The following is a 17,132-nucleotide window of genomic DNA, read 5'->3' as shown; positions in this document are numbered from 1 at the left end:
CATCGTTCAGACCCGCCAACTCATCCTAGGAGAGGTAGAGAGCCCTGAGCTCGCTATTGTGGGCAATGTCTCTGATACAAAGACGCAAATTATTGAACCATGGGTGAAAACTCTCGCGCTGTCAATCTAGGGCCAAGGGTAAGGGGCTAAACAATAATTCACAACGTCTACTCAGCAAGGCACGCACTGAAAAAGAGCAATGGGCTGAATCCTTGTCGTAGAGAGTAGCCCCCAAGGCCTAGGCTCCTAGAACGTCCCAACCCACAAAGACGCTCAGCATCAGCTAGCATTGTGCTCAGCAACCAGCAAGGCACAAACCCAACACCATAACTGACTACTTCCTAGGAAGATTACAACTCCCTGCGGACGCCAATCGTGGTCAGATCACAAGTATCTCACACAGGCATACTCAATCTATTCGAATAGGATCCATGTCTGTTCCGAGCAAATATCCCAACAACATCTCAGGAGAGACGAGCTTAAGGCAGAATAGCCCCGAGTCCATGAGCTCTCTACATTTTTTCCCTTCGCATTATGCTTGACAGATACAATTGATACATTATCCCCAATGCCTAAACACTCTCTGCGTCAACTGTCACGTTCAAGCTCAGAACAAGATGCCACTTTGTATATGCAGATTGTCTATATCCTCAGTAATCACCGCGTCATTTTCGCCCTTCCCACATACAGCCCATTTATCCTGTCAAAACCGAATCGGAAAGGAAGCTACAAAATAACCATGAAAAGGTAACAAAAAGGCTATAGCAGTCCTGCTGGACAGGAGTTCCTCGCGAAAGGGACCAAAAAGCAATAATCGCTCCTCGCTCAATGAAACCCCACGTCCAACATTCCCAGAGACAATATATCCAAGCGAACCGTCTTTTCCTCCTCAGAATTTACCCATATAGTCGAGCCTTGGAACGATGCCGGCAGTTACTCTAGCCAAGCCAAGCCGACTCGGCAGCAGATAAAATCACAAGCATGTACACACAACGACGTAGAGCAAGGAATAAGCATACTATACCCTAATATATCGGGCTCGGAAGTCGTCTGCTCGTCCTCGGGAAAATAGGGGGCCCCTTAAGGAAACTCACATCACCTCCTGCTCACCGTCGATAGTACGCATTATCCGGCTCGAGATGCCTATTCTCCCATACGAAGGAACATGGAACCCAACCACTGCGGCTAAAGCAAAACCAAAGACTATACGATTTAGCCGGCACATGGTTCTCCAGGAGCCTCATCCAACAGACTCACGCCTCACCAGTCCGGAGCATGATCCATGGCTTAGGAAGGCCACCTCCAGCGTTGCCGTCGTCTATCGGTGCCAATAGGCGTTGGCTTGCCCACACCATAAGAGCAATGACCATGTCACCAACCCCAGACTCTGCTGGTACTGCAGCTGGTGCCATGATGCCTACATATCGCAACCCTGTGGCTAATAGCGGACCAATGGCAATCTCAATGGGACCATCCGTGCTTGTGCTCACCACTTCCCCCTTGGGCCCAGGCCAATGTTACAACCACACGGATGCGCCAGATGCGCATCCGGATGCAGGCTTCCGTTATGGGCTGCATCATGACGGGGAATGTACAAGCATGTACGAGGTTCCTTGCTTTGGCTGAAAATATGTTGTAGCTTGGGAATGATCTGTGGGTGTTTGTACACACTCCACACTTCATACAAGTCAATGATGCTATCAAGGTCCAATCTCGGGCCATCGGAATCCCTGCGGCCAACTGAACAACGACTATTGGCGGAGGATGCGAGCAATCAACGCAGGCGGTGCTCGATATCAATCGCCGCAATGTATCGCGCATCGAGACGTCCAGCAACGGGGCCTCATCAATCCAATCGGGGCGTTCCGACGGTGGCGTACTTCACCCATGTTTTCGGATGTAGGTTGGGTGCTGTCAGTCTTGTTTTGGGAAACGACAAAAGGGCCAATTGAAACGCTGCAAGGCCGAGACCGTGGCCAGGATCAAGTATGCCCGTAAACCTCCGAGGGGAGGAGGAGGCCTTCCGAAAAATGACGATGCTGCGGAACTGACCTGTTGACGTTCAGCACCCATGGCACTCGCTAGAAGCTTCACATGCTTGGACTCTGCACCATAAGATGTTCAAAGCCAGCATCATCGTCCAAGGCCACTTTGCTGCTTTTCTCCCCGTGCTCAGTCGCCAGAAGTTCGTTATCTCCGCAGCACGCTTGTTACTGCTAGCCGTCGATCCGGCATGGGGGGACCACGTTGACGGTTGTGTGGACGGGATGCGCCGCGTTAGAGACAAACCATGGGGAAGTTCGGCGCAATTCTTCGGTCCCTATCTCACTCAGCACTTGGTAACTCTGATAACGACGAGCAACGGGGAATGCCCTTCCGCACTTCCCTCCATTGGTGCTCGGGAGACTGCTTGTGTGATTCGGGATGCTAATCAGCTGCGTCATATATTGGGCCAAGTCGTCAACAAACTGACTTCATCGTGCCATGAATCAGTCTGTACTCGTAAGCTTTTCGACAGCCGGGCAATCATTAAATCATCAAAAACTAATGCAATGCCACAAAACAGGCCAGCAGGTTTCAGGCGTAATCGTATTGTCCTGCTGTATGTACTCCGTGTTGTCTGGGCCTCGGAAACCCCCTTGTTCATGCTCCAGTGCTCGTAGGGGGGTCGTATCGGCCAGATTGCGCACGGTGGTCCTGAGCGCTTTTTCTCCCTCTCGAACCATCACCCCATACAGACCCCAGAACCTCACAGACTCCACAAGAGGCTTGAACGTCTCAGCTTGGGGTCAGCCAAGGCACCATGGCCTTGGAGCAGCTCAATGCGCTGCTTAGCGAGGTTGGCGTGTTCAGTACGAGTAAGTGCGCACACGGCGAGACTGGAGGAATGCGTCCAGAAGCCAGCTAGAACCTTTCTCGGATGCCCTCTGCAGCAACTGATTTCATCCTGCTGCGCCCGTTTGCGTGTCTGCATTTGCCACAGTCGATGATGACATGGCCGCGGCCAGTTCGAGCCGAGTCCACATTTGTGCATAAGGCACAAGGAGAAATAAGGCTGCCTGCTGCTCCCTCCCCTGCTCCATGAAGCCTAAGAAAAAAATTAAAGTGGGTGCAATAAACGCCAAAGAAAGAAACGAAGAAAAAATGTTGCTTGGGGCGGGAGGGGGGAAAATGTTGAAGAGGCGTGTCTCTACGAAAACGTGGAGTCAGATCGGGGGATTTCCAGCCAAGTATCTTTTCCCCACAGGTACAACGCAGCCTTTCGAGGGCAGACCGGGTGTGGATCGTCAAAATTTCTCAACCGGCGTATTTTCTGGCGTGGGATGGAAAGAGAAGAGGAGAGAAAGACGAGATAACGGTGGGGGGGGGGGGGGGGGGGGGAGTGCTCCTCCGTTTCGCCATGATGCAATTAGGAGAATTTTTTCCTGCCTTTGACTCGGCTTCCAGAAGCATGTGGGCAAACGCATGGACCAGGAGGACTGAAGGCATTCGAGCTGGTGAGGGAGCTCTGGAATCCGAACTCCGTGCCAGCTCGGCGGTGGTTATTCGAGACCTGCTCTGCCCGGGCTAGCATGGAGGTTTCCGTACTCGTACTATTGGCCGTGATAAGCAGGGCGTGAGATGGAGCGAAAACCCCCAGAATCGAGGGGACGAGCTTTTGTCCCCGGGCAGACAAAGAAAGCCTCTCTGCTCTCGGATGTTTTTCAGGAGCTGACAGTCAAGCCAGGAACGCACAGAGATCCGAGGCATCGTGGCTTGACGGTGTCGGCCGTGACAGCTTAAAGGGGATTGAAGGTGGCGAAACGTCGAACGAGTCGAGAACAGAGTGTGTGGCCGAAAAAGGACCAGCGGCCATCAAGGTAAGGTGTGGAACGGCGTTCGTAGGAGGTACGAGTTGTCCTCCGAGCCGAAGCTGGGGACGCTTGCAGCATGTGCAGCTGGGCGTTGATCGTACAGTGTCTGCGATACTAGTCAGTTGCGTATTGTGGTTGCGAATTTGAAGATGAACATGCTTCCCTGTGATGCTTCATCGTCGAGTTTAAGTGCCAAGTGCCGGGCAGAAGTTTTGGAGATGAGGACATGGAGGGGGCAGAGCAGAAGAGTTACCTAAGCGAGTGCGCTTGTTGGATTTGGCAGCTGCCTCCCCTCATGGCACGGCACGAATGAAACATGCATCGTAAACAACGCGAATCGAGTCTTCTGCCGCACAATCAACTTGTACCTGTTCAAGCTCAATCTACGCCGAAAACATCCAGTCGGGCTCACGCAATGCCTGACCGCGTCTGCTCAGATTGCAACCGCTGCCTCGACCGCTCCTCCTACACCAACACCCAATGGGCCAGGGGTGTCGGTACGTCGCGATGCTTCAACTGCGTCCAGGGCTTCGCAGGCCTTCCCACTGAGAATGCGGACGCGGGAAGATACAACATGTCCAATAGAGCCGAATTTACACACCACGCACTAGGGAACCCCATCGCAGAAGGATCCTTTCGATGGGTTGCCAAGGGCAAATACGTCTCCGGTCCCCGTAGCAACCAGGCTTGCGTGACAAAATGGTTCAAGACCGGTGCCGTGTTTTCCAAGGATTTCTTTCGATACGACATACTGGCCGTTGACAAGGCGCTCGAGATTGTCAACCGGTTCAACCAGCTGGGCGTCGTGGACAAGGAGGTCAAGATCAATGTCCCGCAAGTGTGGCGGTTCGAAGACAATTGCAACGACGACTGGGCAGGCCAGATGTCGCTAGTCGAGCCGTTCATCCAGAATTATCAAAAGTTCAACAGTAACACCGGCTGGAACAACGAGACCACGGCGTGGGGAAAAGTCATGCAAGCCCTCAGCCACTTCAGCTACCACGCAACCGGCGGGTTCTACGTCCTGTGCGACCTCCAAGGGGGCGTCTACCAACGCGAGATCGTCCTCTCCGACCCGGTCATCTTGTCTCGTCGTCGAGAGTTTGGTGTCACGGATCTGGGCCCTCACGGTATCAGCTCATTCTTCAGCACTCACGAGTGCGACTATTGTCATCCTAGCTGGACTCGGCCTGCGAATGCTGCGCAGTATTTCCGGCCGGAGCGCGGGACTTTGATGATGAACAGGCATGTGCCTACCGCTCCTTCGCGGCCTTTGGACACGATTTACTGGGACGATGAATGATTCCATGGTGTACATCTCCCCGCAAAACGGAACTCTCAGAATGGACCCAGGGATTTGCTGGATGGAGACGCAGCACGCTGTTGTGGGGACACGCCCAGCCGAGATGATGGCTTGGAAGGCCGGATATATGTGATATGCCAAAACGTTTTCCAAGAGTGAGACATGCAAGATTACTACTGTTGTAGCTACGAGGCATAGAGAGTGGTGTCTGCCTATGTTTTGTTCTGTTCCTTTCAATATGTGTCTTACGAGCCCTTGTTCTGCCACACAGATATGGTACCTGGAAGCAACTTGTTAGCGAATTGCAACATGACAGAAGCTAGGAGTGAGAATATGCTAAAGCTACGCTGAATTATCTGTACCAAGAGTAAACGATGCCGTATATTACAGCTCGTATTGAGGCAGCTGAGATGTGATATCAAACTCGTTGATATACAAAGTCAATGGTCCAATGCCTCTAACCGTAAACAGCTTCCCGGCCGGTACGCCACTCGGTCTGGAGCGCCAGCAAAACTCTTCCCCCCTCAGCGTAGGCCTGTCTCAAAAAAAAGTCATGACACGGCCGCCCGGTGGAGATGCGGCTCCATTCTCTCTCTGCTCCGAGTCGGGAATACCTCCCTGCCAGCATGTGCGTACACCGGCGAAAAGTTCTTTTCGGCGTTTTGCCGGCGCTTAAGCCACCCCCGGTTATTCCCAGCTCAGCCCAAGCGCAGGTGTAATTCGTCAGTCCGTCTCGTTGTTACTTCGGTCGCCCTCCCCGGCCTCGTCGTCCTCGTAGTAGTACTCCTGAATCCCGTCGTCCGGCTCCTGTTCGTCCTCGCTTAGACCCGCGTCCTTGCCCAGAATTAGGTCCTCGCTCCCCTGCCACTGTGACGGCGGCGGCGGCAATGCGTCCTCGTCCTCGTCTGCCCAGCCGTAGTCCTCGTCGTCTTCGCTGTCCGGCACCTCCAGCTCCGTCTGCCCCAGTTTCCGCTTTGGTCCCCGTGCCACGACCGCCACCTCCATGCCCGGATCGCTGGCCTCGTAGTGGACACTCAATATGCCGGCCTGCCCAAGTCGAGATTAGCATTCCCAAATGCCGACGCTTGAGGGGGCCGGTGGCCATCGATGTCACCTACAGCCTCAATTCTAAACGCGGATACATGGTCGACGGCGTCTTGGACGGCTCTGCCATCAATCTTTTGCAGGCCTGCCAGGAAGACGCTTGACGGCTTGTTGGCATGCCACGCCCAGTCCCGAAACAGTACTAGCCTTGTAGATACGCCTTGCTCCCAGACGGTGGTGTTGATGGACGGGATCAGCGTGGCTCTCTGCTCGCTTCTCATCTTGGTCGCGCATTGCGACAATAAGACGACGGCGCAATTCTTAGTTGCGGCAAGCTTTTGCAGAGTGTTCATGATGAACTGCAGCCCTTGCAGGCGTTTCGAAGATGCAGTGGGACCTAAGAAGCACGCGATGAGAGGAGAGCCAGAACAGGGTTGAAGCTCGGTTCATGAACACACCCACCCTTTGCTTGCTTAGGGTTCCCTTTCCCTTCCAGAGATCTCGGCAAGAAGGAATTGATCAATGCCGTCGGAGAGCTCATAACGATGAGCGAGACATCCGGAGGAATAGACGTCGTCGTCGGTCGTGAGATGAATGCCAGCAGATGCGGCAACGTCATGCAAGAGTAGTGAACCAGCTTGCTTGGCTCTACATCTTGAATTTCCCCAGAACCTGCCAAGATTCGCGAATCTCGAACGCTTTTCAGCACACTTGCTAGTCTTTGTGTCTGTAGGTTCTGAAAGCAGTCTGCGTTGTGAGGGTTTCGCGTTAGTGACGGTGTTGATGGCGAAAAGAATGGCCTGTGAAGTCGTCAAACCGACCTACCCAGACCACACCGTTACCATCACTCAGGGCATTGGCGGCCAGTTGAATCCTTCATCCCTCATCAGCATCCGCGAGGTCATTCTCAGAGACAGCATCCCGTCCATCTCTTACCCGAGGGCCGTCTTGCCGCAGCCAGGGGGTCCCCAGATCTCAGTCACCTGGCCTCGCTTCACCCCGCCCTTGACCGCGGCATCTTGCGAATCAGCCGCATCCCCCAGCAGCGCACGATCAAGAGCGTCAAGCCCCGTCGAGATGTGAGTGGCCGGGCTAGCCTTCAGCTCTTCCCAGGCTTGTGAAGCCGGCACCGTGGGCAGGCGATCTGAGAGAGCCTCGACAGGTCAGCCTACTGTTTGCCGTGATGAGGGCTGCCGGAGAAGGAAAAAAAACCCACGTGTTGATTCCGATGTGTCAAAACTGGCAATGTCGTGGCCATGGATGGCATGGTAATCCATGGTCCATAGCTTTGCCCTGCGGTTGGCCGAGGCTAAGGTACCAAGAAAGCTGCGCGATCTGGCTTGACGTGTTGAGGCAGCGAGTTGAAGCGCGCACGGTAAATCGCGAAGGCACGTGACATTCATTCAGCTGCATCGGAGTCTCCGAAAGTCACGATAACGAGCACTTTCCACCTTTGTGAATTGCCTACTAACGACTACAGAACTGCGACTTTACTGACCCCAGACTTTCATCTACAAAAGCGACGGCTCATTCACTGTCATCGCAACCACCATCATTTTCCACACATCTCCAACGTTTCGTGATACCCTCATCATCACCTCTCGGTCAAGGGGTTCGGAGAAATTGCGGCCTCGCGTCGGGGAATCTCAGCTACTACCAGGGCTTGTGTGAGCCCCCTGCACCGCACGAGCCTTTCTCGCTCTTCGTGAGGCCTGGGAATCGAGACCCAAATAGTTCAGTCCTTAGTCGTGATTCTCAGACACGAGCGGATACAGCTGAAAGATGATAAAAGGCTGCATGGTAGAGTCCGTATACGGCCGAGCATTTCTCCGCATCCCCTGTTGAGCCTCGGTGAGCGAGACCAGCCATCGATCATCATCAACATCAAACGTCAACTGCACTGCACTGTTGCTCGGCACCATTGTATTGTTCAGATACTGTTGATCCGCACATAAAGTATTCATAACGCTTTACCCTCAAAATGGCGACTCGCTGCTCACCAAAACAACTCTATACCCATCCCCATCCTCAAACGTCTTCCCGCATCGATCCCAATACGGATTGAAACTCGTCACGGCCTCAAACCCAGCCCTTTCCATCCTCCTCACAGCATCCTCAAAGTCATTCCCCTCAGGCAAATAGAAGACCAACAGGTTATCTTCCGTAGGCGCACGCCCAACAGTATGTCCCGTCTTTGACGTAAACTCGAGGTGATAGCCAGCACCTTTGTGGCCCAGCATGATCCCGTCGAATCCTTCGTGTTGGTTGAACCGGTAGAGCACCTCGAAGCCCAGGCCATCGACGTAGAAGGGAATTAGGGAGTCGATGTTGTCCGACGGACGGGCGATGCGGAGGATTGCCGTTTGGAGAGGCATGGTGTCGATTGTTGACTTTCGAGGCATGGCATGTGTTTACTTGATGTGTATGATATGTTGTATAAGAACGGAAATAGCTTCACGCTCGTCCTTATAATCCTTCAAATTGTCAAGTGTCCTCGCTCTTGGGGGAACGTCCATTCAACTCTACTTGCAACAACGAAACAGTATGATGTATGCATCTACAATCACGACATCCACAATATTGCTCATTCACCGGCTTCGTATCATGGGATGGACAGTAACGATACCGACCGAAGCCGAGGCAAGACGAAGCAGACTCCGCAGACAAACGGCTGTCAAGAGGGCACCGATTGTAGTCACTTCGACAAGTTTCCCGAATCCATGACCAAAAGGCCTTCTTAGACACAGATAACCTAGGAAGCTGGATAGAAGAACGGGCTACGTATAGAGAAAGGCGTCGCTCGCTTATACCAATTCAGTCGCCAAATCCCGAAGGTCCTCCCAGTGGCAGTAGTAACATCTGGGGGCCGACGAGATCCGGCCAAGCCACACACGTCGGGGTCAAGATTGCCTGCCCTCCGGGGTCAAGCCACGGGCCGGCGGTAGAAATACGGCCAGTACCTTGTCTGGAATCTCTCACTCAAGATCTGGGGAAGCGGCCATACCTCAGCTCACGATGCCATCTCAGAAGGGCAGTCTCTTTGTTTGTCGCCATGATGCAAGCTAGATCGCAAACTGCACCGAGCGTCCCCAAAAGCAAGCAAACGTGCGTGTATGTAATGCACTCCGCCGCCAAGAGAAAGACCCAAGAGCTTCGCCGCACAGCCCAAACCGGCGTCTTCTTTCGAGCATCCCTCAGCCGGCGTACGCCGTGCCCATGTCCATCAGCTCTTGTGCCGTGCGGCCTGTTCTGCAGGTCCTCGCGCACACAAACACCACCAGAGGCGCAGCACACAGACGCGGCGATGCAAGAACACGCACACACTCTCTCACATCCGCAACAGTTGCTCCACCATGGCTTTGTTTGCGTGTGGGGTCTCCAGAGCGCCACACACAGGGCCCCCTGTTCTTCCTTTTCGGCTCAATGGACCTTCTTTCCGCCTTCCATGACTGACGAGTCCCTTTCATTCGCGCGGCGACGCCGAAGAACCTCCTGAGCCCGACAGCTGGGCACTGGGCGAGCCTAAAGACAAAGCGCAGGGCAAACAGTACTGTAGTATAACATACGGCTTGCTGCAGCCAGCTGCAAGGGCGGTGCGACGTGACGAGTCGACGACTGTGACGACGCCGAAGCCGAAGCCGTGTTTCCCCAACTTCTGGCAATGGTAGGCTGCGGACGCTTCGTTTCGAGATGCTGCTTGGCGAATCGCTTGCCTTGGGCTTCTCCTGGAGCGGCCACCCTTGCCCACCCCTGACCTTGGTCATTCTGCTTCGCACACGTTATGTTGGTCGCTCCTCATACGTGGTGCCAGTCGTTGTCGCAATCTGTACTCGTATGACAACAGACGGTTCGCAGCGAGCCAATGAACAGCCAAACCAGACCAGACAAACAGCAGCGCCGAAACATGTCCCGCGGCACGATCTGGGGAGCCGAACATTCCAGATCCCCCTTGACCCCCATACCGTAGCACCTATCGCAACTCGTCTCCTCCCCCGTGGGGTGGATGAAGACCCCTTCTGTTTTCCCTCCCTCCCATTTCTTCTCCTTATTATGAGCCTGTGCGTGCCTGTGTGCGTGTTACTGTGCGTCGTGTGTGTGTGTGCCAACCCCTCCAGTCTTCATCAATCAAACGTGCTCGTTGTTCCTGCATCAAGCAGGGAGGACAAAAAGGAGCCACAACAATCGAAAGAGCGTGCTCTCTTCAGCCTAATCAAGGGCTTATTATACATCTAGATGCTGTGTAGCGGCCATCGAAAATCACTCGCCGGGCCAAAGAAGGTTTCCGGAAGTACTAGAGCTTACGACATACACACCTTACCCGAGGAATGATGAGCACCGCTTGAGTACTGCCAGGAGGCAGATGACGAGAACCAAAATAGCGCTCGCGAGAGACAGCCGAGCAGGCCAGCTATTGTGTAATACAATCACTCGCGAGTGCCCGCACTTCTGCGTCTGACAAACAGAAGATCCATGGCGAAGCAACGACGAACTCCGGTTTAGTGCAACACCCCCCCCCCCCATCGAGGCGTAACACGTTGCATCGTAAGGAATGGAAAACGGTCGACACACACACACATACACACACACACCAAAAAAAAAAAAAGAAGGTCCCAGCCCAGGTTTGAGGCTGATGATGCCATGTCGGGACCCAATTGGGTTCTGTTTGTCTCCCCCCCTTCTTCCTGGCCGGCCCCCAACTGCCAAGAGGCTCGGTCTCTTTCAGTCATGTTGTTAGTCTGCAAAATCCGCTCTCCGTTAACAGATAGAGAAGGGAAAAGCCCGGCACCCCGCACAGAGCTCTGCTTCTCCAGGTATAGATTTTGAAGCGAGATGGAAGAGGAAATATATGTAGATACGAGCACTCTCAGCGAGCGTGGATGCGTAGGTAATAGCTCGTTGAGGTGTCGCCCCATTCGCACCAATGTAAGATCACAATTGATAGATAATAAAGATGGGATTGGAGGCGGTTCGGCCGGGCGCTGACCGTCAGCTTTCATCAGTACTTTAGCCGTCCTCTCTGTACCCCCTTGGGCGTGAGTGATGTTGGACCCTTCTGTCCCAATAGCCGCCAGCGTCGTCTTCCTTCCCTTATCGAGGCGCAACCGCGAGTCGCCAACAGGAGAAGTGCAGAGATATGTATTTCGCAATAGCGCTCGCAATCTCCAGCCAAGCACAGTTGCCTACCGATGTTGATGCCGAGGCGATGGCTTCGGCTATCGCACGGGTGGACTCGCTTTGTACGCCCGGACTGACGCTTGCACTCCTTCGCACATGTGAGGTCCTCTGATGGTAATTCGCACGAGATCAGAGTCCAATATGGCGAGAGCCTCCGTGGCCCCGGATACCGAGCGGCGCCGCGCCTCCGCTGGGGAAATGAGGAAGCTGGGAAGGAGGGGGGGGGACTCACGATAAGCACGTGGGCGACGGCGAGGTCTGATTTGGGCTCGGTCAGTCCACCTCGTGCGCCGCTGCTGAGTAGGAAAAGGCAATCGAGGCCATCGAAAGTCGACCAACAGGCGGCGATTGGTTTCCTTCTCTGCCTCTGCCCCCGAATTACACGTGAAAAGGACATGGCGTCTTTGCACGCCAGATGTACGTTGAAGGATGGCGGGCTGGCCTCCTGCGTATGAAGCAAGGCGTGGCCCAAGGCATTATCGCCGCGGGCTCCCCGAATTGAGGCATTCCACAGTCAGCACCCAGCATCGTTTTGTCGTGATCTCATCCTGGGACACGACTGACCCCAATCGTCGGGTCCATTGCGCAAGTTGGTCCCTGTCTCCTCCGTAATTGAGCCGAATATGCCCGTTCAATATCTCTCCATATCTGGACATGTGTCACCCATTCCTCTCGTCGGGGAGATCCACGATAAACCGGTATCTTGGCTCAAAGTACGGAATCGCACTACTGTAGCCAGATACTATCGAGATACCTGGTGCTAGCGCGGCTTCTCGCTCTCATGATATGCACACACTCTCCAGTAAATGTCCCTGCTTTTTCCTGCTTTGGATGCAGGTTCGGAGCGCTGCCTTCTCGGCACCATGGTCAGACATGACCCTTTTCCTACCTGGTAGGTAGTTGGACCCAAATGTACGCAGTGCCTTGTTTGTGCCGAGCATTGGTCCGACCGGAAAATATGTGCTTCAAGACGTCTGATACAAAGGATCGTATAGATGGACCGATTATGGGGATGAAAACCCTCGAATCGAACATGCTGCACGCCATATGCACGGAGCTCTCATCGCTCATCCTTATCGCCTTTCATCCCCAATCCGTGGATTTTTAGCGGGCATGCTCTGAGCTGGCGAACGTTTTGCCAAGGGTGCCGACAGGACAGTGTGTACATACCTGTGATAAAGTCTGGCCAGCAATTTCGAGGTTCGATATGGTACCATTCGTGTCGGCACTGCGTAGATTTCAGCCTTTTCGTGTACTACTAAATAGTAATAGTGATCACTTACTCGTACCCGCTGGGAGAATGTCCTTCTCATCAACCGCCATGCAGTCCGTATGAAGCACCGCGCTGATCAGAATTGTCGACGGATGCCCCTTTGGCCAGGTCGCATTCAAGAAGGATATCGGCCGCAACCATCCATTTTGTGGCATTGGCGGAAGAATTATGGCGAATTCCTCTCTCGGCCATGAAACAAAAGCACAGGCTCTGTAACTTCTGTTTCAGCGCCGCATGCACCAAGCAGGTTGCATTGATTCAATGCCTTGAGCAGCCCGTGCAGGCTGTAGACTTCCTTGCCCCGGGGTTTCGGCCGGTCGTCCCCGTTTCGAGAACAGTCATGTACGTGGCGGTTTGTCTCGGTGACAAGGGGAGCAGCACCCTCAGGAGATCTAAGATCACTGACCCCCCGGATTTCCTGAAGCAGCTTAGAGGCGCAAGGGTCGACTCGACATACCCGAGGCCGAGCACTTGTACATGTTTGAGCACGATTTCGCGAGGGGCTCATACTTGTTTGGCCGGGCATTGCAAACAACTGATGGATCCAGACCATCAGTATCAGAAGCCGGATTCAGGCGCAGAAAGTTGACGAGAGACTCGGAGGCGCGCTAACGCCAATGGCGAATCCGTCGACGGGTGCCTAGACCTCCGTCTGGGGAGCTTGGCCCCATTGCGGGATCATTGCTGCTGAAGCCCAGAGCACGCGCCTCGCTGATAAGAATCACCCATTCTAGAGTACTACATGAATGGGGAGGTGGCGGCCGTGCCAGACTAGCGATCTCTTTTCGCTGCGCCAATTGCAGGGGATATCCGGTGCGAGATAACAAGACACTTGAACCCCCACATTCTCTCGCAGGGAGAAAGCCAGGGTGTTTCTGGGGTCCCCGGCTGGGGGAGATGGAGGCATCATAAATTGACGGGGGTCTTCCAAGACATTGTCGCGCCGAGGATAAGGAAGACCCGAGAGTCATGCCCGGTGACTTGAGTAGTAGTAACTCCGTAGGGAGTGTCTGCTTCGTGCCTGGACCAACAGAGGGTGCATTTTGGAACTCCAAGGGCGCACTAGAATTAATGGACGCCACCCTGATAAGTGGGATAATGAGTGGGAAAATGAGTGAACGTCTGGGGAGACATCCTCTGGGGGTTCATCCTCTGGGGAATGGTGCATATTCGCACCCATGGCTCACGGACCGTCGCGGTCGCCTTGTTAGGAAACAAGATGGACCAGCTCAATTACGGACGCGCTCGGAAATGGCATTGGTACATTGTCGTAGCATTGCCCACTGCCAAAAGCATCCAGCCAGCCGCGAAGCAACATGATCCCGGCGAGCAAACATGTAGGAGTAGTTGACTGATCATCGCTGGCCTAGCATCGTCGAGGCAGGTCGCATTCGTCCGCTAACGCCATTCATGCTTCAGGTGAGGCAAGATTGACTCTGCGAGATCGCTGGACACCAATTTGTAGACGCTGCGGTAGCCTCAGAAGTCCAACCATTACCAACGAGAATCAGGCCACGGCAAGGGAGCAGGCAGTCAGTAGAGCCGAAGGGGTTTGTTAAATAGCCGAGACACGGCTGCGTTGTCCGCGGAGGAATCATTTGTGTTGAGAGACTGTATCCTGCCTGAATCTGCTACCAGTAGTAGGCTACTAATGCTCGTAGGAGGTAATTGCTGTCCGGGTTATGGCATGGATACCGAACGGTTGCGGAAGTGAGTTGGTTGAACGAGGACGAGCGAAAGGAATGGAACGTAAAGAAGCCGATCCCTCTATTCTTCACTGGCTAAGCGCGCGGATCGCGAGCCAGCAGACGGACCCTCATGCCCATTCGAATGATGTTCGAGTAGGGATCAAGTGATTGACAGGTTCCTGGGAGGCGTGACCACATACTCCATGGGGTCTGCCACGCCACGATAAACAAAGACGGGACTTGGTTTCCCCAGATATCAGTGGCCAACGGCACTCGCACGAGTAGACAGGAGACGATAGCCTGTTCCAGGTCCTGGACATTGTTGGTGGTTGTGACACTTGACAACCCCCACATACAGCCGATGAACATGTATTCGCACGTATGCACTCATTATCAGTCGCAGGCAGTGATACGAGCCGTATGAGTTGGCTGTCACTTTGGCCCCCAAAGAGTGGGATACAGCGTCCCGATGACCTATGCAGCCGGAGACGGGAACATGGGACGGGCGCTTCCAAGATAGCGAGACGAAGCCAGCTGACTGAAAATGCGAGCAAGGCTGAGCAGAGACGAGCGTAAAGAGGTTGCAGCGGCACGCTGTCTGCTCACGTGCGATTGTGAGCAGCACTTTTGCTCGTCCACCTCTTGCTGGTGCCCGTTCTGTTCCTTTGTGTTTCTTTTCGGGACTTCGTCTTCTCATGCCTTTTCCTTTTCCTTTACCTTCTTTCTGATCTCGTCAGAATTTTTGCCTCAGTGTAGAATTTCACCCTGGCAATCGCATCATCAACCACTAGCCGGAGGAGTGCACGACACGAAGCATTCTAGTGCTATAAGCACATCCAAACAAATACCGAGCACGCTGTAAGTGTGTGCGTGAAGCAAGCAAGTTTGGCACCAGGGCACCTTGGTCTCGTAGCGGTTAGCGTTCGGCCCCACGACACGGGAAAATGAGTCGTGCCCAGAAGCAAAACCCAGCGCCCAAGTTGAATTAATAGAGTAATGGCTTCGTCGCTGGTAAAGAGCCGCCGCACGATCATCGATGCGTCAAAAGGCTCGTTTCTGGCGCCTGGCCGGTCTCTTGCGTGCGCCGACTCTCGACGAAGCCACACCAAATCGTATTTCCGTGGGAATCTGTGGGCAACCCGCGAAGAAATAAGAATAGAGCTGAGACCTTCTCCAGGCGCTGCGGCCAAAGGGGAAAAGATCCATTTCATCATAAGTATCCTCGCGGGATTTCGACGGCCGCACACAGCGCCATGCTGCTCAAAACGGTCCTAGGCTGATGTCTCTCCTGTTCTGATTTGATTCGTCTCCAGGTCAGGTACAGTACTCAAGAGTCGCCCGTGGTACTTGATCGCTCTCTTTGGGGACCTTGCGGCTCGATTGGTCCTCCGTGCCTCCCAAAGCCACGCAAATAGCTTTTCCGGGGAACGGCGGCCAATCAGTCGAGCACGACAGGCGCTGCGCCTCATTCTGTCCGATACCGTTCGAGTAGCAGCCGGGGTTGGCGTGGGCACGGCTGGTTTTAGCTGATGGCGATGCATTGAGTGCAAACATGCGTAATCTTGAAGGCGAAGGGAACTTGAGCGGGCAGTGGAGCCAGACTCGGTGAAAAGGCGAGAGGAGGTGAGAAAAAGTCGACAGAAAAGAGGGCCCAGCGTACTCAGTATGTGAGGTAGGAAGAGGCAGGCACAATGTACTGTAAAAAAGAACCTTCTCCTTCCCTCACCGTCCCACCGTGGTTTCCTCCATGGTCGCGGCCGAGGGGCGTCTCAATAGCGGCAAAACGCTCTGTCTGGTGCCTTGTAGCAGCGCTTGCATCTGAGAGAGAGCAGGGGAAAAAATGGAAGCCATTGGAGCACGCTAGTCGTGCCGATGTACCCTCCGCGCGCGAGTACTTTGGCCCTCGCTGAACATCTCCCGTGGGCCGAGCTGGCATCGGCCATCTCACTTGGTGAGCCCTGTCTATCTCACCCACCCCTCTGCTGGGGTGCAAGGCTGCTAGGCAATACTTGGCACTATCTGCTTGGGGCACGCCCCGCCATCTGCACACCCCACCCCCTCGCGCCCACTCCCACTGGCTCCTTCCCTGTGGCCCCTGCCCTTTCGCCCCAGCTGGGGCTCCCACTTCACTTCACTGAGGGCAAGGGCTGGGGGCTCTGAAATGCTGGGGCGCGAGGTATACAACCATCTGAGAGCCGACAAGTACCCCGTGCCCCCTTTCTGGCCGACTCTGAGCCCTGGCGACGTGTCCCGTCCGTCTGCCCCCCTCGTCCTTCCAGCGCCCCATCGCGCCATCGAGCCACTGGACGGTGGCATGCAGCGCTGTTGCACTCCCAAAGGTCGCTGCCTAAGCCCTGCGTGACGCCCCTGATTTACCGCCCCGTGAAGCGACCGCAGCATGTGCTTCGCGGTGGTGCGGTCGAGGTACTTGCCCACAAGTACCGCCATCCCAGGTACAGCACGGTACGCACACCATGTACTCCCGCACTTGCCCTCCCTGGCGCCCATGCTACGAATCGAAGTACCGACCCGGCCGAGCCCGCCCTTATTAAAGCGATTCCTCCCCCCGTCCCCTCCTTCTCCCGGAAAAAAAAAAAAAAAAAAAAGTTTCGTTCTCCCTCGATGAACGAAAAAAAAAAAAAAAAAAAAAGCACATTCACTCACACACCTTTAAAAAAAAAAAAAAAAAAAAAATCACCGACGACAAGAGCCTCACTCATTTGACCAGAGAGGAATCGTTATCAACAGCGCTACCCACCGCCCAGCAGATATCTGTATAGATCAGCAGTCTCTCC

The 17,132-nt window shown here is 54.3% G+C and overlaps 6 protein-coding genes across 6 annotated transcripts; 2 read left to right on the top strand and 4 right to left on the bottom strand.

The window, feature by feature from the left end:
* Positions 1-4,269: 4,269 nt before the first annotated feature.
* On the top strand, positions 4,270-5,157 carry CCMA1212_004516 (uncharacterized protein; the record flags this gene model as incomplete). Its single annotated transcript, XM_073701815.1, has 1 exon — positions 4,270-5,157. One exon carries the CDS (start codon positions 4,270-4,272, stop codon positions 5,155-5,157), a length of 888 nt encoding a protein of 295 aa, XP_073559308.1.
* A 723-nt stretch (positions 5,158-5,880) lies between these two features.
* CCMA1212_004514 (uncharacterized protein) lies at positions 5,881-7,510 on the bottom strand (the record flags this gene model as incomplete). Its single annotated transcript, XM_073701813.1, has 6 exons — positions 7,418-7,510; positions 7,138-7,345; positions 7,027-7,075; positions 6,664-6,928; positions 6,276-6,598; positions 5,881-6,204 (listed from the first exon to the last, which is right to left on the bottom strand). Exons 1-6 carry the CDS (start codon positions 7,476-7,478, stop codon positions 5,881-5,883), a joined length of 1,230 nt encoding a protein of 409 aa, XP_073559310.1. The 5' UTR covers positions 7,479-7,510.
* CCMA1212_004515 (uncharacterized protein) lies at positions 6,997-7,284 on the top strand (the record flags this gene model as incomplete). The annotated part of the gene is made up of 1 exon (XM_073701814.1): positions 6,997-7,284. The coding sequence occupies one exon, from the start codon at positions 6,997-6,999 to the stop codon at positions 7,282-7,284; it is 288 nt and encodes a 95-aa protein (XP_073559311.1).
* Positions 7,511-7,943: 433 nt separating the features above from the next.
* Positions 7,944-8,123, bottom strand: CCMA1212_004513 (uncharacterized protein; the record flags this gene model as incomplete). Its single annotated transcript, XM_073701812.1, has 1 exon — positions 7,944-8,123. The coding sequence occupies one exon, from the start codon at positions 8,121-8,123 to the stop codon at positions 7,944-7,946; it is 180 nt and encodes a 59-aa protein (XP_073559306.1).
* Positions 8,124-8,177: 54 nt separating this feature from the next.
* Positions 8,178-8,576, bottom strand: CCMA1212_004512 (Uncharacterized protein; the record flags this gene model as incomplete). Its single annotated transcript, XM_073701811.1, has 1 exon — positions 8,178-8,576. One exon carries the CDS (start codon positions 8,574-8,576, stop codon positions 8,178-8,180), a length of 399 nt encoding a protein of 132 aa, XP_073559305.1.
* Positions 8,577-9,395: 819 nt separating this feature from the next.
* CCMA1212_004511 (uncharacterized protein) lies at positions 9,396-10,138 on the bottom strand (the record flags this gene model as incomplete). Its single annotated transcript, XM_073701810.1, has 3 exons — positions 9,396-9,723; positions 9,768-9,951; positions 10,003-10,138. 3 exons carry the CDS (start codon positions 10,136-10,138, stop codon positions 9,396-9,398), a joined length of 648 nt encoding a protein of 215 aa, XP_073559409.1.
* Positions 10,139-17,132: the final 6,994 nt, after the last annotated feature.

The sequence above is a fragment of the Trichoderma ghanense genome (assembly GCF_004382785.1).
Source record: "Trichoderma ghanense strain CCMA-1212 chromosome Unknown scaffold_4, whole genome shotgun sequence".
Taxonomy (NCBI): domain Eukaryota; kingdom Fungi; phylum Ascomycota; class Sordariomycetes; order Hypocreales; family Hypocreaceae; genus Trichoderma; species Trichoderma ghanense.
This window is presented reverse-complemented; position numbering and strand designations above follow the sequence as displayed.